The following is a 22230-nucleotide window of genomic DNA, read 5'->3' as shown; positions in this document are numbered from 1 at the left end:
TTCAGCTTCTCCCGCACTAGTGTAGGCTTTAAGCTCTTAGCTTTGTTAGATGATGCAGTTCAGCTTCCACACTGCCTCTTGAAATTCAACTTTTTCTTTGATTGCTTCACAACGTTCAAACTTATTCTCCCGCATTGTATTTAAGCACTTAGCTTTGTTAGATGATGCAGTTCAGCTACCACACTGCCTCTTTAGAGTGAGTCACGCATTTTTAAAATTAATTTCAGCTTGCAGGTATATTTTCTCAGTTCTTTTCAGCCATTTAAAAATAATTTCAGATTTCATCATTCCAACGCATTTTCAGCAGGAAATGCCTTTTCTAGTTGTAGCACGTTTTACAAATGGTTGCACACATACATGAGGGTTGTTTGAGAGTTTGTCCTTTATTTTAAAGTAGATTTAACCATTTCGTAATGAACGCTATTATAGCCTACTCAAGGCATGACAAACGTAGCCTAATAGCATAATATAATTAGTTGTAATATCATGGCATGTAACGGCGTCATTATTGATTGTTGACATGTTATTCTGGAGCAAAGACGAATATGAATAAATCATGTCTGATAGCCACTGTATGGTCGTTAGGCCTATAGTGTTATAACTTTATGTCAACACTACAACGATGGCATTAACAATAAGCTAGTAATAGTAAACAACACTCATCATCATTATAATAGCAACATAGGTAGGCTATAGGCTTAATTTAACTTGCTTTGGAAAGCAAGAACAACGACGGAGCCAGATATTCAAGTTCAGTTTATTTATCCGACACAATACAGCAGTCAAACTATAAACACGAAGCAAAAAGAATAACGTATAGGCCCTGCACGTATAACAATGTAGTACTAATAGTATTGATCTTCGTAACGTTCACATATATCTGCTTCTTGATTGAACTTACTTGTACCACATTCAGACAGTTTTCTGCCATGCCTTAGCTCCAGTTCACAAGCTCGCGACTGGTTGTCGCAAAGTATGACGTATACAGCTAGTTGCAAGCATGCATGAGTTTCGGAGCTAGGAACAAGCTTATGCGCAAGAGCGGACAAGTCGGTCTGGAAAGATGGCGCAGTCAGAGAATCTGGCGTGGTCTCGTTTGCCTCACTGCGCCACTGAGCACTTTTATGAATGGGGACGCCATATTGGAAGAAGTTGCTGTCTTTAGTAATAGAACTCTATGCACTGTGCACGGTTGGTTGGTTGGAATGTTTGTTTAGTGTTGTGAAGTTCTTTTCAACTAGACCTATCAGCATTGAAGTTAGTATTTTCTTACTTTGGAGAACAACACGTTCGCAAAGAAATAGTGCGCGGTATTGCACAAATACCACTGTTCGGAGACTTAGAAACAAGACTGTTTCCAAGACTGACTTGGAAATAAACGAGATCTAGGTACTGTATGTCCACAATTAGCAAGGTAATGTCGTCTTCAGAATCTGACGCCGGGATGTCTCAAAGAATGGTCTGGGTGGATTTAGAGGTAAATTGTAATCATTAGTTTGGAAATTAGCTGGAGCCACTTGTCACACTGAAACAGTTCACCTTGCTAATTTAGCAGTAGCATATAGCTAGTTTGACAGCCCATAAAATCAGTTTCTTGCTGAAATTCCCGTCTGTGTCACTCTTGTTGCTTTGACTGAGAAAGGTGGAGAACACTAAACCCGTGGAACTGGGAATGATGCACACGAATTTCAGTGTGAAATTCCGTTAGCATTTGTGTTCCTGTTCCTGTTGGAAGTATATATTGATTAATTCAGTCATCAACCACAGTGTTTTCTGTTAATCAAATACAAAAACCAAAACCATTGTGGCAAACCCTCCAACACAATTTATTTTAAAATGTGTTATATGGCTGTGGTTTCACGAAGAATATAAGTCTGCACTGGTATTCTTACATCCTATGCTTGTAAAATATTTGTGGGAATGGGATTGGATTTCTAATCCCATGTCTCTCACCCAATTACAGATGACAGGTCTTGACATTGAGAGGGACCAGATTATTGAGATGGCATGCATCATTACTGACTCAGATTTGAACATTTTGGCTGAGGTAAAACATCTGCATAATTGCAATAAGGTTGGTTACAGTTTGCACAGATATAAGGATGCATAATAATGTTGCTCTTATTATGACAGGGTCCTAATTTGATAATCAACCAATCAAGTGAGCTGCTGGACAGAATGTCAGATTGGTGTAAAGAGCACCATGGGCAGGTAAGGAAAAACTGCATCCTGCACAGTCAGATCTCAAGATATTTTTTTTTTTTTTTAAGGCAGTAACATCTAACATTGACAAAGTATACTCCCAGACAATGTGGTCCTCAGGGTTTTTCCTAGCTCTAAATGAGGCGGAAGTGGTAACATCCTGATCATGTGTGCAGGGTTTCCGCGGGGTCTTAAAAAGTCATAAAAAGTCTTAAATTCTGAACTTCTGAAATTTAAGGCCTTAAAAATTCGTTAAAACGGCTAGATCAGGTCTAAAAAAAGTTTTACCCTCGTTCATTTCCAGAAAACGCTGGCCGCAGAAAGTTATTATAAATTAGCTAAAATTATTGAGTCGTAGCCTACAGAGCGGAACTCTAGAGTCGTTGCTACAAAACCAGCAGAACGCTGCCCTCAGAATGTTGGTTCGATGTTTTGTAGTTCTTTCTGTGGGATCTTGGCGTTGGTACCTATGCAGTGATAAAACTACAAATCCTGTGATAAATGCAATACCTGCCCGCGAAATACATCTGCGTCTCCTCACAGATTGTTAAAGTTCGGCTACGTGTGGAAAATGGGAAAGTGTACTTTTAACGAGACATTGCTAGATCACAGCGATTTCCGCTGTTGGTTACAAGCGTTTTTTTTGCACCAGGTACGAGGCTCGCTGCAAACTTTGCTCAAAAATATTCAATTGGGTGTGAAGGCACTGGAGTCATACACTGACTCGCACACTTTCTCTCTATTTGAGGGCAAGTTTGTTTTACCCTATTTTCATTTTGAGGGTAAGGTTTTGGGGATTTGGCACATTGTTGGGTGTGGAAGGTTACTAATGTGATTATCCTGTGTAAAATTAATGCTTTTTCAAAGACTGAATTCATTTAAATAAAAGTATTTTTTCAGAATTTCTTTGAATTGAATTTTGGTAATGTGTCGTGTAGGTCTTAAATTTCTATCTTAATGGTCTTAAAAAGGTCTTAAATTCCATCCATCCATCATCTGCCACTTTTCCGGGGGTCGGGTCGCGGGGGCAGCAATCGAAGCAGGGAGGCCCAGACATCCCTCTCCCCGGCCACTTCCACCAGCTCTTCCTGGGGGACCCCGATGCGTTCCCAGGTCAGCCGAGAGACATAGTCCCTCCAGCGTGTCCTGGGTCTTCCCCGGGGCCTCTTCCCAGTGGAACGTGCCCAGAACACATCAGCAGGGAGGCGTCCAGGAGGCATCCTTATCAGATGCCCGAGCCACCTCAAATGGCCCCTCTCAACGCGGAGGAGCAGCGGTCCTACTCTGAGCCCCTCCCGGATGACCGAACTTCTCACCCTATCTCTAACAGTGCGTTCACACTGCAGCGACGCGATGCGAGCGACAACATGTTTTACATTCATTTTCTATGGAGCCAGGCGAATCGCTTTCGTGGTGTATTGTGGGTAGGGAAGCGACGCAACAGAGTTGAGATTTTCTCAACTTTATGCAAATGAAGAGCGATTTTCGCTAGCGATGTCCAAACGGAGTGTTTGCTTGTTTCTCGTAACGTAGCAACCATGGTGTACATTTCTAGCTTTCAAGATGGAGGAGAAACTGATTGTTTGTGTGGCTTGGTACCCAGTACTGTATGACACTTCTCTGTATTTGTACAGAGATGTTAATATAAAAAATTATGCATGGCGCAAGGTTGCCGAAAGTGTTGGTGCTCCTGGTGGGTATTTGTACGTTAAAATCCAGTCTAGTCACATTACGTAACTTCGTTCTGTGGTAACTAGAGCTAGCTAATTAGGCAGGCTGGGATTCCCTAGGCTAGTTGTATCGACAAATTAGCAGACACTTCGAGTAATATAATAAAACGTGTTTACACATGTCAACGTGTATGTCTATTAAACTGTTTTGTATTTTGTATACAAGTTGTATTTTGATCGATGTTGCGAGTACGTAAACCCAAGTCTGCACACTTGGCCATTACAACTACAACAGTGACGTAAGAGAACTACATTCTACATGAATTAGTTTGAAACGCCCCCGAGCGAGGTGAACTGTAGGAAGGCAAGCGATTCGCGTCGCTGCAGTGTGAATGTAGGGTAAGGGAGAGCCCGGAGACCCTGCGGAGAAAGCTCATTTCGGCTGCTTGTATTCGCATTCTCATTCTTTCGGTCACTACCCACAGTTCGTGACCATAGGTGAGGGTAGGAACGTATATCGACTGGTAAATAGAGAGCTTCGCCTTTCGACTCAGCTCCTTCTTCACCACGACGGACCGATGCAGAGCCCGCATCACTGTGGACGCCGCAACGATCCGCCTGTCGATCTCGCGCTCTATTCTTCCCTCATTCGTCAACGAGACCCCGAGATACTTGAACTCCTCCGCTTGGGTCAAGATCTCCTCCCCGACCTGGAGATTGCACTCCACCCTTTTCCGGTCGATAACCATGGCCTCAGATTTGGAGGTGCTGATTCCCAGCCGCTTCGCATTCGGTTGCGAACCGCTCCAGTCACGGCCCTATGAAGCCATCAGGACCACATCAACCGCTAAAAGCAGCAAACCGATCTTGAGGTCACCAAACCGGACCACCTCAATGACCTGGATGCGCCTAGAAATTCTGTCCATACAAGTTATGATATATATTCATATTTGACACATGTTTTTCTAAAAAGGGCCTTGTGGAGACTCCAAAAGGACCCTTGGTAACCAAGGTAAAATACTTGGGATAAAAAGGTATTATTTTTCGTAATTGTTATCTCTAATGAAAGGCTGAAACACAAAAACTGAAGCATGAACACATTGGAGTGCTTTATCTGATTTACCAGTATTGATGCAGAAAGAACTTTGCTTTTGTCAGCCATATTGCGCCTGGACTTTTATTTTGAAAACTCCAAAGATACCCATAATGTTGGCTATTGACGTTTGCAGAATTGCATTGGCTATAAGGCTAACAAGCTTATTTGAGAGCCAGCTGAAGCCAGTTTGAGTTGTTAACAAAGAAAGTGTGTGTGTGTGTGCAGGGGGGGAGCAGGGGGGCAGGACACACAGATTTTGGGATCCACCTGGTTGGCTTTAGAAGGCTATGGACAGGGCAGGAAGCTCCTATTGGGTCAAATGAAGTGTCAATCGAAAGGTCAGAGTGCAGTGGCCTTTTTGACAAGCTATCGTAAATATTAGAACCAGAACCAGAGCTATGACCAAATGAATGTGAGTGAAAGGATGCTTCAGTTGGCAAATGTGAAATGATGCAACCAGAGATCATGGCTATTGATGGATGGGATACATTGTTTTGGACGAAATACTTTAGATGCTTAGATCAGTGGTCCTCAAACTATGGTACGCGTACCAGTGGTGGTACGCAAGCCCCCTCTAGTGGTACGCAGGAGGAATCTCAGAAATATTTAAATACCTTAGCCATAATATAATTGAAATGTGATTTTAAAAAGTTTTGCTTTCCCTATAATATTTTTGTTTCGAAACAAACAAATGTTGACACAAGCTACTACCTGGCGTTTCTCGGGAAGTTGGGCATGCAAACATCCACAATAGTTACTGCGTGAACTATGTGTTGCTCAATAAGGCAGGGCTCCAGACTGCGACCAAATGCAAGCACTCATGCAAGTGCGACCTACAAATTTAGATTTTATTGGGTGTGCACAATGTCAGCACACCTTTGCAACGACGCATAGATAAGACATCCAAGTAAGACAGCGATATCAGCAAGCCCTCAGCATAAGTACCGTAGCTAAAAGTCTTGGAAAGTTGAGGCTATTTTTCTATAGGTACCTATAAACCTAGCTAAAAGTCTAGGAAAGTTGAGGCAATTTTTTGCTAGGTTCTTAAGAACATGTCTTATTTTGCCAAACTAGTGGGTTTCCCTTCGTTCTTTTGTGAGCAGTCTCACGAGCCCTTCTCATCTAGCTGAGCAGCTAAATACTTATTTAGCATTAATGTTGTTAGCTACTGTATCTGTGTTTGCGCTGTTATAATCAGCAAGTATCATGTCGTGGTGTAGGAGGACTGTTCGAAAAGTGCCGCATCATTTAGCTAGCTAAGACTTGCATATACATTACGTAATAGGGCTGGGCGATAAATCAAAGTAATGACTTCCCTCTATAAAGATATCGTAACATTAATTCATTTTCAATAATATCGATAATGTCGTTAGAGAATAATTAGGAACAGCAGTCCATTTAATTTTTGTGATGCAGCAGGAAGTTGCGGAGAAATGGTAGCCTACTCTCACTAAAATATACTGAGCACCTCGCTAATGTAGCTAATGTTAACCACGGAAAATTAGTCTTATTGCTGAAAACAGTGCCAGCGATAGCCATGGGGAGGGAGCAACTTCCAATGAAGAAATTATTGATCAAAAGGGTTTGTCTTCTTCAGTTATTTGGAAGTTGTTTGGCTTTTTGAAATCCGACAAAGAGCAGAGCAATGCTCGGTGCAAATTGGTGTAGTAAACAAACAGGTGGCTACCAAGTCTGGTAATATGACAAACTGCAAATGTGGACTTCTTGTTGACCTCGACCTACGGTCTTGGTAAACAAATGTTTGAACAAATCTCTGCTTACAAAGGTGTTGGTAGATCTGTCAAAGTCCATATTTGTTTTTTTATATAATATAACAACACGTAGGAAAATCCCAAATCAAACACGACAAATCTGAAGCAGACGCCATCTTGTCAACATCTCCAAGGGAACCACTTGCTAGGTCCGTAAATCGTTTACGGACCTCTGGAGAGGTCCGCAAACGGTTTTGCGGATTTCTTAGAACGTCTCTGGACCAATAAGAACAGCGTGTTGGTTCAATTATAATACTAATATATAAGAAACCTTTTTTACCACCTGAAGCAAAATCACTCGTTGGAACATGCAGAAAGTGTGAGTTTGCGCCAAGGTATTGATAGGTAGGCTATTGATAAAAAGCAAGGTTTAAAAAGCTTATGTCACTTGACCACAGGTACATGCTCCCTGGCCTCAAACATTTCTGTCACACCGCTCTGCCTAAACTTTATGCCGAGTGTAGGGAAACAGTTGAGGAGGAAACTTATTTAGCTTCTACTACAGATCTGTGGTCTATCGTTTAATTATTGTTATCAAATGTAAATATAAATATCTATATTGATCATTTTTTACCCATATCGCCCAGCCCTAGTATGTAATGTCACATTAAATAATGTATTTAAACTCAAGTTTTTGTGGTGCGTCGCTGTATATCAGTTGTAAAAATGTCAGTGAAAAAACTGACCCATCTGCCACCGACGCAAGCACACTCCACAATTTTCCCCGAAATTGTACAATTTCCCCAGAAATGTCCCCAGAAATTGTACCCTCTATACTTTAATAATTGCATTGCAGGGTGATATACGGTGTACCCCTAAATGTTCTGCTTGCGCTCCAAAATAATTCAGTTAGCGGCTACTGTGCTCTGTACTGCTACTGTACTGTGTAAAAAAAGTTAGTCTGGAGCCCTGCAATAGGGTAGGCTATGCTACTGTATATTAACTTTGGTCATAATGGTGGTACTTGGAGAGTAAAAATTCTGAGGTGGTACGGGGTGTAAAAAGTTCGAGAACCACTGGCTTAGATAGTTTGGACCTTTGGGAATGTAACCAGACCATTTTTGTTAAGATGTTTTGCATAACTGGACAACTCTGAGCCGTAATAGATAAGAAGTCAATTTTTTGTTTCACATTGCTGACATGCTCGTGGGTGGACAAAGACTTTCATTGTGAAAATGGTTTATATCAATAGAATCACAAGAATCGTAGCTTTCCAACAATATTTGGCATGTGTAGCAGTCTAAAATATTATTTTGGTATAGACGATTTAGACAACTTAACAAGCTCCAATCCGCCGGCGGCCCATTGGATCACTATCTGGTTTTAAAACCATTGTTTTCCCCTACAGTTCACAACCAGAGGCAGAACATTTTTGCCTCCTGAACTTTATTTGTCGTTTTTGTAAAACCTCTTCCTAAACTCTTGTAACCCTTGTAGTCCAAGGCCTCCTGGTCTGGTCCATCGATGGCCACATTGCATCAAGTATCTTTATAAAAAGTAGGTCTATCTGTTGTGAACAAGTGTCTTGCCCTTTTCTTTTTTTAAACATTCATACCTTAAGAAACTCTGTAGAATTCTGATACATACTGTACATTAATTGTGAGTGTTCTCAATCATTCATTACTATCTTGAGTGCAGAAATATTGATGATGGGAAGATGTTAATGAAACTAGTTGGCGTCTTTAAATCAATGGACTAATGTTTTTCATTTTATGCTGCTAGCTATCTAACCTTTTTAAACAAAGCAAAGCTGAATACACTACACTGATGGGATACAACAGAAACCTTTTTATGAAATCGGACTGGCTTGGATCCAAAAGACACAATATTCACCTGTATGGACTACCATAAAATATCAGGGGGCCGCCTGAAACATTCTGGCAGTTTTCACAGCGCTTTTTCCAGTGCACTGTTCTTATTACGATACAGTTCCACCACATCAGCGTTGTGCCGCAATTGCAGTTATAAACAACAGAAATTTACTGATAGCGACATTTGTAAGGAAATAAAGACACCCATCAGAGTTTTGTCGAGAGCTAGAGGCAGCACAGAATTTGACGAAGGCGACCGGCTCATAATGCAGGAAAAACTGTGGTCCTCTAAATCAGTGGTTCCCAACCCTGGTCCCCGGGACCCCCTGTTCTGCATGTTTTAGATGTTTCCCTGCTCCAACACACCTGATTCTTATGAATGGTCGTTAACAGGCTTCTGCAGAGCTGGATAAGGACTGTATTCAGAAGAGATAGAATCTCTTTATGAGTCTCATGGAATTTGACCTACGTATGTGTTGCAGGTATTGCAGTGTGTTTCTGTCTCCCCCAGTCAGGGCTTACACAGGCTGTTAGGGACAGTAAGGTCTCCCTGCTGCAGGCAGAGTACGAGTTCCTCTCCTTCATCAGACAACACACCCCACCTGGCCATTGTCCCCTTGCTGGTAAATATTCTTATAGCACCTTATCTCTCTTTCCTCCTCCAGTGTTCTTTCGTTATGTTTGTTCTTTCTTTTTGAACTCAACAATGAATTTTAAAGCAAAGACAAAAGACACTTGGTGGTTGTCAGAATTTAAACATCATTTTTATAAAAATTAATTCATTTTGCAGAAACTTTCTATTAGCTATGAACAGTTTTGATGTTTCTCTCTCCACATAGGCAACTCTGTGCATGCTGACAAGAAGTTTTTGGATAAATACATGCCGCAGTTCATGCACCATCTACACTACAGAATAATTGACGTGAGCACCATCAAGGAGCTCTGCAGGTGTGTTTGTTTGTGTTTATTTCCCACTGTATAAAGTCTCAATACCAGACTGGTTATTCTTTCTTACCACGTATTCGATACAATAATAGTTGTCATGGGCTCCCTGTAACAGAAGCTGTCAATCAAGGTCCCTGTGGGTGTGATCACCTTGAAAGTGACCAATCATAAGAGGGCTAGTGCCTCCCTTGGTTTCCGTCCCCAAATTGGTGGTCAGATGGCTGAGCGGTTAGAGAATTGGGCTATTAATCAGAAGGTTGCCGGTTATTTATGTTGTGTCCTTGGGCAAGGCACTTCACCCTACTTGCCTCGGGGAGAATGTCCCTGTACTTACTGTAAGTCACTCTGGATAAGAGCGTCTGCTAAATGACTAAATTTAAATTGCCAAGTCATGTAGACTTGATCAATTGCACAAGCGGAGTGACGTGAGAACTTGCCAGTGTTCGCCAGACAGAGACTTTCGACTTTTTACTTTGTTTCTTGCTTGCAGCTGCCTGCACAACATTCAAGTTGTTGAATTTGTGCCCAAGGACTTGTGTGAGTTGCAGTTAATGGCCGCGTTTCCTAGATTCGTTAAGAAGCTAAGAGCTTCTTAAGGCCGATTTATACTTCTGCGTTTTTACGCACACGGGGAACGCCCTCTCCGTCAATAAACGCCCTCTGCATGTCCTCGCAGAGCCCTCGCAGAGCTCTGCGTGCGCCTCCTGATTTTCCTGACTATCCGTCTGTCCGTGCGTCTTTTTACGGATACCCCTTGGCTATAATTGGTCCGTATTAAGAACCGCTTGCGTCAGGGGTGGGGGCAGGGTTGCTGTGACCAACAAGAGAACAGAATCCTTTGACCGCCATTGTTGTACGTTTTTACAACTCTTATTTCAGCTAAACAGTACATCTGAATTAAAATGTGACGAGAAATGGGCAGTGTAGTTGCTGAAAATGTGCTTATTTTATTGATGAAACGGTTCATTTGTAAATTTGCTCCAACTTTTCGATAACCTTGCTAGCATCGCAGTGCAGCGCCTATCTACTGTTCAGGCTGTGAATTGCTTTCAGCACGCGGAGCCGTCGGAGTAGTATAAATTCAACCAATCCGTCCGACTCCGTCCGACTCTGTGCATGCGTCTGTCCGTTAACGGAGACGCAGAAGTATAAATCGGCCTTTAGGAGCGTTCTGCTCTTAAAACGCTCCTAAGAAGCTCTTAGCGTTAAGAGCTTCTTAACGAATCTGGGAAACGCGGCGAATGTCTGTGCATGCAAAATTATATCATCGCTTTGAAGCATTTTTTATCGTGTTCACGACTTTTAACATATATCTGCCATGATCATTGATTATCATTAATGTTATGTCGTTAATGAACTTGTCAGTATCAGTGGCTCTGTTGGTCAATGTTTTTTACTTAAGTATTTCTAAGGATAGACGCGCTCTGCTTCAAAAATAAATAAAAGGAGATTTCGGATGCAAGTGAAAAAATGTTTTTTACTGACAGTAGCAAACTTTAAATTTTTTCAGTGAACCCTAATCTATAGCAGCAGAGTTCTGTGTAGGATAACAATGTGTTTCTGTGCTTAAAGACGGTGGTTTCCTGAAGAATACATGCTTGCACCACAGAAGAAAGCATCTCACAGGCAAGTCTGAGAACTATGATCAAAATGACATTACATTTATTAAACTGGTCCATATGAGCGGAAAACTCGTTTGCTCGTCAGATTTTGTGTGACTATGGGGGGTGAATCTCAGACCCTCTAGTGGTTCTGGGGACATACACCCCTGGAATACATTTGATTGTATTATAAATTGAAAGCATTAATCTTTTTGGTCTAGTAAACAGTTTTGTGCTCTTAATAAATACTATTATGTATCAAACACATTGTCATATATAAATGGCGATGACCTGATTCAAATGAATGGTCATTACCCGGCTTCCACAGAGCTTGATAACAACCCATTAATTTGAAACAGGTGTGCTGGAGCAGGGAAACATCTAAAACATGCAGGACAGCGGCTCTCGAGGACCAGGGTTGTCCACCCCTGGTCTAGTAGCCCAACATATCAACATTTTATAGTTGGCCGACAAGATCGCATTGTTGTCCCCAGTCAAAAGTATAAACAAACGCACAGGGACATTATAAACATTCAATGGTCTAATTAGATCCAGTTATACTGGCAAAACATGTGATGTCCTTCATTTATTGTCAAAACATGGTCCAAGTATTGCAAAAATTTGAGAGATGTATTATTGTTTGGAAATTCTAGGCTATAGGGCTTACTTGATGTTAGCCTGTTGATGCTTAGCCTATTCAATTGAACAACTTTTGGAATGACAAGACACAGTGGATAATGTCAGAAATAATATCAAACTGGTTGAGAATGTGTATTTTGGTTTAATGTAAGCTATTGTATTACTGTAACATTGGGACTCCGGTTTCAAGTGTTGATGGCGGGTTACGCAAGGGCCGTAGTGCATGTAAAATCGCAAATGTTATATATATTCTAAATGTCCTTTGATTTATTTTTGTCCCATTAATTTAGTTCTCATTTTGATGCTCTTATCAACATGTAAAAGTGGAACAGACTGCTTTTTTTTTTTTTATTGAAAACAACATTGCAATCGCCTGGCTTTGAGGAGGGGGCAGAGAATTTGCATCAGCTGTGTGCTTGGCCATCAAGTGGTATTTCAGACTGGACGTGCTGCGATGATAGCTCAGTTCACAACGACAAAACACAAAGATCTCTTTGGTCTTGTCAATGGAACCATTTGGCAACTTTTTTAAAGTAAATGTTCCAATCAGAATTTTGTTGGCATCCATTTCGGCGTCTCGCGCTCGCCATCCACTTAAAACGTAACGTTAGCCTACTACTCTTTAACCGGCTCGCAATCCCAAACAAGTGTGTGCAGCGTGCCCGGCCTGTTATTTAGTTTCCGGTTAAATTGACATCACTACTAGATATCATTTGAAATGATAACGTTAGTTTCCACGTCTGTTGTCGAAGCAAACGGGATCGACTTAGGTGGGTAACGTTACAGCTTAGCAACCCTAACCTTAACTATCTTGAATATGGATGCACCGGATCCAGGATTCGGATTCGGCAAATATTGGGCTTTTTGATGGGGTTCGGTTTCTGCCGAACCTTAGAATTTTTTGGAACCGAACCCTACCAGAGCCTGTCTCCGGAGAGCCTGTCCACTCCCTAGCCCAATTGTACCGAATTTGGTTGCAGATCCACCAGAGTTCCACTGGGGGTGATCACTGGCATGAGTGCAAAATGAATGGGAGTCTATGGAGCTAGACGGCTAAATGTATCTCTTTCACCTGATTGTTGTTGAGAAATCTCAGATTTGATTGTAGATTTTACAAGTTCAACATGGATTATAGGTCGAAAGTTGAATGAAAGAGAATTTATGTAATTTCTATTTCTTACAGGGTGAGTTGTTGTTGCCCATAACATGCTAGCATTTTGCTAATGAATGCTGATTGTATGACGTCACTAACATTATAAAAGGCTCTTTAGAACAAAAAAGCGACTTCTAACACCCAGCAGTGTGTATTTTCTTTGCCTTCCCTTTCAAATGCAGCATTCAAATTACTAGACAAAATATTTTATCCTGAGAAGTGGATTTTGAGGGGTATAGCGCCATAGACCTCCATTCATTCTGCACTCACTGGTGAGTGCCCTCATATGGAACCAGAGTGGAACTGCAACCAGTTCAGAACCCGTTAGTTTCCAGAGAGTGACAGTTCTCCCCATATTAGACATTCTTTGACCCTACGCTTGCACTAGGCGCGCTACGCCGGTCAACGTAAAGCTAAGAGAAAGTGAAAATAAAACTTGTGAGCAGAAAAAGTTGTTTTGCATTACTTTCAGTCAAAAGAACGTGATTCAAGTAGAGCTACAAGTTCAATTTGCAATGCCGATTTGTCTCGTAGTGGCAAGGACCCTAAACAATACACAACATCTCCACTGTGAAAACATTTGCGTTTGAAACATCCAAAAGAAATTCAAGAAATCTCACCCTGGCATCTGCGACGGTGACCCCCTCATCCTCCTCCTTTAACCTTGGGGTTACCATGGATGACGAGCTCTCCCTCACGGCCCACATTGCTGCGGTCTCCCGGTCGTGTAGATTCACCCTCTACAACATCCGGAAGATCAGGAGATACCTGTCTGAGCACTCCACCCAGCTGCTTGTCCAAGCAATGGTCCTCTCCAAGTTGGACTACTGCAACTCGCTGCTCGCCGGTCTCCCAGCATGCGCAACCCGCCCTCTTCAGAGGATTCAGAACGCAGCGGCCCGCCTGGTCTACAATCTACCCAGACGCTCCCACGTTACCCCGCTCCTCATCTCCCTCCACTGGCTACCCATAACGGCCCGCATCAGATTCAAGACCCTGGTACTGACCTTCCGAGCAGTGAACGGGACTGCGCCCGACTACAACAAGTTTCTCCTGCAGCCTTACACCCCCACCCGCCACCTACGGTCTTCTTCAGACAACCGCCTGGTGGTCCCACCTCTCAAGACCGCCCGGTCCCAGCACAAGCTCTTCTCCTGCCTGGCACCCCAGTGGTGGAATCAACTCCCCACCTCCATCAGAGACACGGACTGTCTCTCCACCTTCAAGAGAAGGCTCAAGACGCACTTGTTCCGGGATTACAATGGTACTTAGGAATGGTTTGCTGAACCCAACGCTAGTTTCCTCAAGGATCACAATGACTCTTGCTTAGACTGTTGCTCTTGTTGGTTAGTGGTAGCTGATTTAAACTGTTGTATTCTATTTTAGTTAATCCAATTTTATTGCTTTCCTACAGGTACACCTGCACTTAGAGATTAATGTTGTGTTATTTTAACTTGTTTAACTACATGCTCTTATGGTTTCTTCCCTTTAGCACAATTTTTTTTTGGTTGTTCACAATATGTACTTCTTGTTTTTGACTACCCGCAATGCTGTGGGGCTATCTTGTTGTTATTATCAGTGACCTATGCACTTTGTAAAGTTCTCTCTTGGAAGTCGCTTTGGATAAAAGCGTCTGCTAAATGAATAAATGTAAAATGTAAATGTAAATCTAAAAGTCTAATATTTTGGATATTGATTGGATCCTGAGATAGGGTAAACGTGGGCATACCCAATTAAAAAAAAAAATGCTAAGTATACTAAATGTTAGCATACTTGAGTATACTTAAAGACTGATTAATCATCAGAATACTTCAAGTTATTGAATGATTAGTTCATTTGAAATGTGCAATTTTGGAACAACTAATTTTGTACTAAATATATTTTAGTTTTAATTAAATTCCACTAAAGTACAATGTATGTACTTTGATGAAATGCCGCCATACCACAGATGTCTTTGCAATTTTTACTAATAACACCGACAAAGTAGGCTATGGCAGAGTTTGTAGTTCTGCAGCCAATTGTGCTCGTGCCGTGTGCAAAATACCTAACCAAAACAAAGCGCAAATTAACGAAAGGGAAAACAGTTACACCTTTTCTTTTAAATTATATATTTTTAGAGTTGGTTTATTTGTCCTAAATAAAATTATCTACAATTTCTGTTGAACATTTCGTTAATTCAGCAATGATGACACAAGCGGAAATCAGATCTCACACTGATATGGCAGCTCGACTGAAACAATCCAAGTCGACCAAGAGCATATCGACCAGAAAATCGACCAGTCGACCAAGTGGGGACAGCCCTAGTGCTGTGATTGCAGCCAAAGGTGCATCTACTAAATACTGACCTGAAGGGGGTGAATATTTATGCAATCACTTTAGATTATATATTTCTTATGACAGTTGACAATATTTTGTAAAAATCTTTTTTCACTTTCTAAGTTTTTTTGTGTGCAAATTAACGTGTGTGTATATATATATATATATATATATATATATATATATATATATATATATATATATAGTAGAACTGGTTTTTCTTATGCCCAGGAAAATGTAATGTCAAAATTCAGGGTGCAAATAAAGACCTATGTACAATGCCTTTAAAAAGTATTGAAAATCATGGTCAATATATATATATATAAAAAAGCAAATTATATTGACCATGATTTTCAATACTTTTTAAAGGCATTGTACATAGGTCTTTATTTGCACCCTGAATTTTGACATTACATTTTCCTGGGCATAAGAAAAACCAGTTATACTGCTCTTTTAAAGTTTAATTATTCTGTGCTGTGGGAATATTAAGCTTAAACCGGTAGTGTTACTTCTCCCCTTTAGGGCAGAGCTCCACGATATAGAAAGATGGTTATGGAAATAACTCTAGTTCTGTGTGTGGAGCAGAGCCCCAGAGTAATGCTAGCACTGCTCACCTCATTTCAACCTTGCTGTTTTTCAATTGTTTTGGGAGAATGAGCAGCGGGTTGGTGCCCTCACACACCTTTTAATTTATTTTAACCAATCGATAAAGATTTAGGTCATAGGAAGGCTAATGTATTGTGGCCAAATTTGAAGTGGTGAATAAAGGTTAGGTTATAATCATATAAGTAGACCATAAACATTAGTGCAAGTGCCATAAAGAATACAAATATACACAGAAAAAAATATATCATAATAATATTCCTAATTTATACAGAATCAGTTTGAGGCTGGAATGTTTTTGTTTTTTCTCCAGAGCACTGGATGACATTGAAGAAAGTATTAAGGAGCTGCAGTTCTACAGAGCAAATATTTTCAAAGCACAAATGGAAGAAAAACAGCCCAAGATTGTGGAGAATGAGGACAATAACAAGATTGCATAAAGTGTCCCACTCTGGAGTTGGAAAGGGAATATTGGGTGTAAATCTAACTTGCACAAGTTGTTGTTAGTTTGAACTTCTGTGTACAGGTTTTCAAGAGCAGTATTTATAAATTCCAATTAATACTACTTGTCTGCTTTGTTCAGTAGTTTGTTTTGTTGTGAATGAAACAAGTCCAATTTCTTCCATGTTATGCCCTGTTGAAAGATTGTCATCAATGCAACAATTTATTTGCATAATTTGGACTAATCACTATTTACGGTTATAAAGAAAGATTGGTGCCGAAATTATATCATTAAGTAATTAAATAATTTAAAAGTGAAATGTTACCTTAAATAATTAAATAATGTTAAACATATAATAATTTGTGTCCATATTTGATCATTTATTTCAGTATTTATTTATTTCAAAATGAAATAAGGTACCAGAAAGAGTTTGCTCTTCATTTGACGTATATTCAGTGGGCAATTATTCCAATGATTGATGGCACAATAAATAACTGTTTTCTTTATAGCATTGGTAGCATCATCAGCTGACCTAGTCAAATGAGAATGAACCTCACACCTAACAATTTGGTTATATAAAGAATATCTTATTGGGTGAATTTTGTGTAAACCCAACCAGTGTAAACCCAACCAGTCTCGATCAGTTGATAACCTTCTTGGTAGAAAGTGACTTTGGTAGTGGTGTATTTCTGATATACAGTTTCATAGTTATTCCTGTGGAGATTATGGAATAAAATATAATAAAACATACTTCAGTCAAGACACTCACGTGATTGATTTCACCATTTATTCATACACATGACAAATGGTTTAACATTGGCGGAATGGATGTACATGGGGAAGCGCTCCATCCCTTCACTGCAGCATGCATGACATGAGGTAGGGAGGAACAAGTTAAATCCCCCACGGGGAAAACAGACAGACCACATGGGGGCGAAGGGGATGGTGGCGGGTGGCAGCAGCGCAGAACACAAAGGTAATCGAGGACGCGTGCGTGTATGTGTGCGACTTTATAGCGCTGCCTATCAAGCTAAGCCTATGGGCTGAGAACACGGCAAGGGTGATATGGCGCGCGCTGCCCGAGTTCCATGCCTGAACTAGCTCCGCTTATTTCAGTCAAGACACTCACGTGATTGATTTCACCATTTATTCATACACATGACAAATGGTTTAACATTGGCGGAATGGATGTACATGGGGAAGCGCTCCCTGCCTTCACTGCAGCATGCATGACATGAGGCAGGGAGCAACAAGTTAAATCCCCAAAACACAGACACTCCACCAGTCTATACTATGTGTAGAGCGGAGCGTCGCGCCTCCTGAGCCTCAGGAGGACCACGTGACATCCCAGTGTTACTAGCAACAAAACTATGTGTGAGACAAATCAGCGGTGCATCCGCTGTTCCCAGGGCATCTGGACGGACGTCCCCATGTAGACATACTACCATTGCAATGTATGAAGCCACCCAACCACAAGATACATGCGGACCACATTGGTCACCGGAGGTCTCAGACCCGCTCAGCTTGAGCGCCCTGCTCAGCTTGAGCGCCCTGCGCAGCTTGAGCGCCCTGCTCAGCTTGAGCGCCCTGCTCAGCTTGAGCGCCCTGCTCAGCCTGAGCGCCCTGCTCAGCCTGAGTGCCTTGCTCGGCTTCTTCTCGAGCTCCTGCTCGGCTTCTTCTCGAGCTCCTGCTCGGCTTCTTCTCGAGCTCCTGCTCGGCTTCTTCTCGAGCTCCTGCTCGGCTTCTTCTCGAGCTCCTGCTCGGCTTCTTCTCGAGCTCCTGCTCGGCTACTTCTCGAGCTCCTGCTCGGCTTCTTCTCGAGCTCCTGCTCGGCTTCTTCTCGAGCTCCTGCTCGGCTTCTTCTCGAGCTCTTGCTCGGCTTCTTCTCGAGCTCCTGCTCGGCTTCTTCTCGAGCTCCTGCTCGGCTTCTTCTCGAGCTCCTTCTCGGCTTCTTCTCGAGCTCCTGCTCGGCGGCTTCTTCTCGAGCTCCTGCTCGGCGGCTTCTTCTCGAGCTCCTGCTCGGCTTCTTCTCGAGCTCCTGCTCGGCTTCTTCTCGAGCTCCTGCTCGGCTACTTTTCGAGCTCCTGCTCGGCTTCTTCTCGAGCTCCTGCTCGGCTGCTTCTCGAGCTCCTGCTCGGGTTCTTCTCGAGCTCCTGCTCGGCTTCTTCTCGAGCTCCTTCTCGGCTTCTTCTCGAGCTCCTGCTCGGCGGCTTCTTCTCGAGCTCCTGCTCGGCTGCTTCTTCTCGAGCTCCTGCTCGGCGGCTTCTTCTCGAGCTCCTGCTCGGCGGCTTCTTCTCGAGCTCCTGCTCGGCGGCTTCTCGAGCTCCTGCTCGGCGGCTTCTCGAGCTCCTGCTCGGCGGCTTCTCGAGCTCCTGCTCAGCTTGGAGGCCTGCTCAGCTTGGAGGCCTGCTTAGCTTCCTGAGCGCCTGCTCAGCTTCCTGAGCGCCTGCTCAGCTTGGAGGCCTGCTCAGCTTGGAGGCCTGCTCAGCTTCCTGAGCGCCTGCTCAGCTTCCTGAGGGCCTGCTCAGCTTCCTGAGCTTCTGCTCAGCTTGGAGGCCTGCTTGGCTTCTTCTTGAGCGCCTGCTCGATTTCTTCTTGAGCGCCTGCTCAGCTGCTCGGCCTAGAGTAGATAGTCGCAGAGCGCTATCCAATGCAAGCCTCTTGTGTACTGGCTGCAAGCATCGCCCGACACGGTCCCGGTCTCTGTTCTCAAGCGCTCATGAGTTCTGCGCTTCCACAATGTCCAGCGCGGACGTGGACACCAGAAGCAGCCGCCCCGATCCGGAAGGAATATGCCGTACACGGCTCCGGGTACAGGCCATAGCACTGGCACAGAACTTAGTGGAGTTGCATGAGCCACCATCTGGTCGTGGCCTTGCCGGCTGCGTCACTGGTAAACAGGGGCTCATCATGTGTCGCATGAAGGAGAGGGGACACGAGGGGACAAAAGGTAGTTAGTGTGGACCATCATTGTGGGGGTACCTTTACACCGCATAACCCGAGAAACACTATCGAGCAGGGTGTCGACTTAGCACGAAGCACCCCTGTCTCAGTGGTAGTTTGTGCAGTAAAGTTGGAGTGTTAGGAAGACGTTTGTCTGCTTTCAGCCCGCTGCTTCCGTGCACCACTCATTACAAGACGGAGAGACGGGCTCCCCAGAAGGCTGCATGATGAAGGATCTGCACACCGAACGTACAACTGGACACCTGCCACCAATGCTTTGATGGACACGGTTGTAGCTTGCGGGACTCAAAATGGTGCACCCTGCAAAGGGCACAGCACAGACATGTTTACAAGCAGAGGGCTCATAGAGAATGCATCATGGTATGTATAAGAATATCAAAGCTACGCAGGGGTTGCCTTCACTTGCCCTTTGACAAGGGCACAGATCGGGGCCCTGCAGCAGGCTAACTGCAGCATGCAGATACGGCTTCATGTAGACCGTCTCGCAAGCTTCTCGGTTCATCATTATCGTTGCTCATTTTCTGACGAATGGTTACATCAGAAACATGTTCAACATTGTCAGTACACATTGGTATATTTAAAGGTGTAACCGGACAGGGTATTCTTCTCTGCCTTGAGAAAACACAGCTCAATGCACCAAATGAACATGTTCCTTTTAGGATGTCACAAGACAACATGCAGATAGGCTACAATATTAGGGGACCGCTACGGCCTGCATAAAGCATTCAAAACAGCATGTCATGGGACTTAATATGCGTCTCAATAAGTAAGAGACATAACTAGTAGTATATGGAATTGCAGCAGGATTAGCATTGTGTATTCATTCCTTTACAGGACGCATCCTAGTAAATTACAGCTATTAACCGACAACGTTTGCTGTCTCCATTGTTAGGTTACTTAAAATGTCACTAGGACGATGTACTCCAGTGCTTCTGCTGTATTCATAATACCGCTGCACGGATTTGAAGGACGTCATCAAACGAGCGAGTAGATTGGATCTGCTCCACGATTCTAACAATCAATTTAAACGGCGCAAATTCAGCAAGCACTTCTGTTCGGCTTGGTCAAGCAGTGACAAACAGGGCGTCTTAGTAACAGTAACACTACTAATGGCTAGCAGCTACTTATCGAACTCTGGCTGCTTCTTCGAATGCGGGCTTGTGCAGCAAAGCATTAATGCCCCTATTATTGTAAACTGAGAAGCGTGCACATTGCATTGTCCTTGCACGATATGTCCAACCCTACACCCCACACTCGATCAGACGCCTGTCCAACAGGTCTGTGCACCGAGAAAACCTGAACGTGATTCACGATGGTACCTGCAAATGTCGCTCCCCGGATATGCCAGATATGCCGCGAGTGCTCGTGGTCGGCTCCTGAACGTGAGCCCCCTTTTGTTCTCGTCACTTTGCCGTAACACAATCAAAATGCATGGTGAGAGATGTCGTTTATGGTCAATGCACGCTGTAAAGCAGCGTAGACTTATTTCAATAGCCCATTAAGCTTCCGCGGGCCTTGAGTTTGACACCTGTGCTATATCGTATCGTCTCGTCACATGATCAAATAGAGACTTGCCATTGCACAACAACATACATATTACCCAGCAATCATCATTGCTAATCACAAAAATACCAAGAAAATAAGAACGAATTCATTTCATGGAATCGTTTTTTAATAGTTTCTATAGTGCAGGGGTCACTAAATGGCGGACCGCGGTCCGAGTCCGGACCCAGGCGGCTTCCTATCCGGACCCGGACCTTTAGCCGATATATTATTAGCATATAGAGTTGATTCATTTTGACAGAACGTTTCCATTTTAACAGGCACATTTTTTATAGCCTGTACGCTATTTATTATGTCTATAGTTTTCCTACTAGATGTGGTTTCTATCTTCTGTGTCCAATCCAAAGATCCAATCAGGAGCTGTAATAGCAATCACCATGAAAACTCACTCACTCACTCAACGTTGGCCACAACCTCTGTGGGTCACGCAGGATGTGTGTCACTCGCAACAACGCAGGCTAATCGATTTGCTAATGGTAGCTAGCCTACCTGTTCTTCCTTAGCAAAATTAATGGCGTGACAAATCCCAGCAAAAAGTTGATTCCGAAAAATCGCAAATTTCAGACAGAATGGACCGACAAGAACGCATTTAAGTTGCCGGTGGGGAGCACAAAACCGATGTGTTTAATCTGCAATGAGATGGTTGCCCTTGTCAAAAGTGATAGAGCTAACGTGAAACGTCACTATGACACAAAGCATGGACACTGAACAAAATTACCCCCCGAACTCTGGTCTATGGGAGAAAGATGCCCAGGGGCACGGGCACTGTGCCTAAACATAAGTCAATTTTTAATGGGAGTCAATGGGAGAGGTAAGGGCAAGACAAATAAATTGTTTTCAGCACCCCCAGCCTTCGGAGAACCATAAAGGCAACAGAAATGCTAATTAATCCGTCCTATCCGGCTGCCCGCCCATCCCTAACGGAGTCTGAGGCCAAATCCCAATACTCCCCCTTCCCCTTACCCCTTCCCCTTAGTTTTGCGCGTTCCCGTGAGAGCTAGTGGTGTCCCAATACTCTTTTGGAGCTAGGGGAAGGGCTAAGACTAAGGGGTATACACCCCTTAAAACCAAGTAAGATCGGGAGCTTACTTGCTTACTTGAAACCTAGGGCTATGTGAAAACTGCGCGACCGGCAACAATGGCGACCAAATCATCCAGAGAGTCCGATAAATGTTATGTTATCTGCTTAATTAATTGATAAAAAAATTATGCCAGTCTTGTTTTGTGTTATATACAGTCATGAACATATATATTTGCAACCATTTTCCTAATTGAAACGTTTCTAAAAATCGCTAGTTCGTTAATGTTACAGTTCTGAATTGCACAACAGTCCCGCATTTCTTTGACTAGCATGTCTACAGTTCTAAGTAAACTCCATTAGCAGCGAATTTCGTTTAATATCAGTGCATAACGCTACTTGCTTTGAAGATATCGATACGTGCTAGATGACGTA

At 43.0% G+C, this 22230-nt stretch overlaps 1 protein-coding gene across 12 annotated transcripts in view; it reads left to right on the top strand.

The window, feature by feature from the left end:
• The first annotated feature begins 992 nt into the window (after positions 1–992).
• Positions 993–22230, top strand: part of smfn (small fragment nuclease) — a 37024-nt gene continuing 15786 nt past the window's right edge. The window contains exons 1-9 of one of the 12 annotated variants that reach the window (XM_047018036.1): positions 1009–1477; positions 1964–2047; positions 2134–2211; positions 9063–9174; positions 9391–9499; positions 9987–10033; positions 11069–11122; positions 15070–15213; positions 16122–17005. In XM_047018036.1, the coding sequence (XP_046873992.1) occupies positions 1397–1477; positions 1964–2047; positions 2134–2211; positions 9063–9174; positions 9391–9499; positions 9987–10033; positions 11069–11122; positions 15070–15213; positions 16122–16315 (903 nt within the window). In that variant the 5' untranslated portion in view covers positions 1009–1396 and the 3' untranslated portion in view covers positions 16316–17005. Of the gene's footprint in view, positions 1478–1963; positions 2048–2133; positions 2212–9033; positions 9175–9390; positions 9500–9986; positions 10034–11068; positions 11123–11456; positions 12111–15069; positions 15244–16121; positions 17006–22230 lie in introns of those variants that run through there. The other 11 variants (XM_047018042.1, XR_006955901.1, XM_047018038.1 and 8 more) reach the window with 11 other exon arrangements.

The sequence above is a fragment of the Hypomesus transpacificus genome, unplaced genomic scaffold, assembly GCF_021917145.1.
Source record: "Hypomesus transpacificus isolate Combined female unplaced genomic scaffold, fHypTra1 scaffold_88, whole genome shotgun sequence".
NCBI lineage: Eukaryota > Metazoa > Chordata > Actinopteri > Osmeriformes > Osmeridae > Hypomesus > Hypomesus transpacificus.
This window is presented reverse-complemented; position numbering and strand designations above follow the sequence as displayed.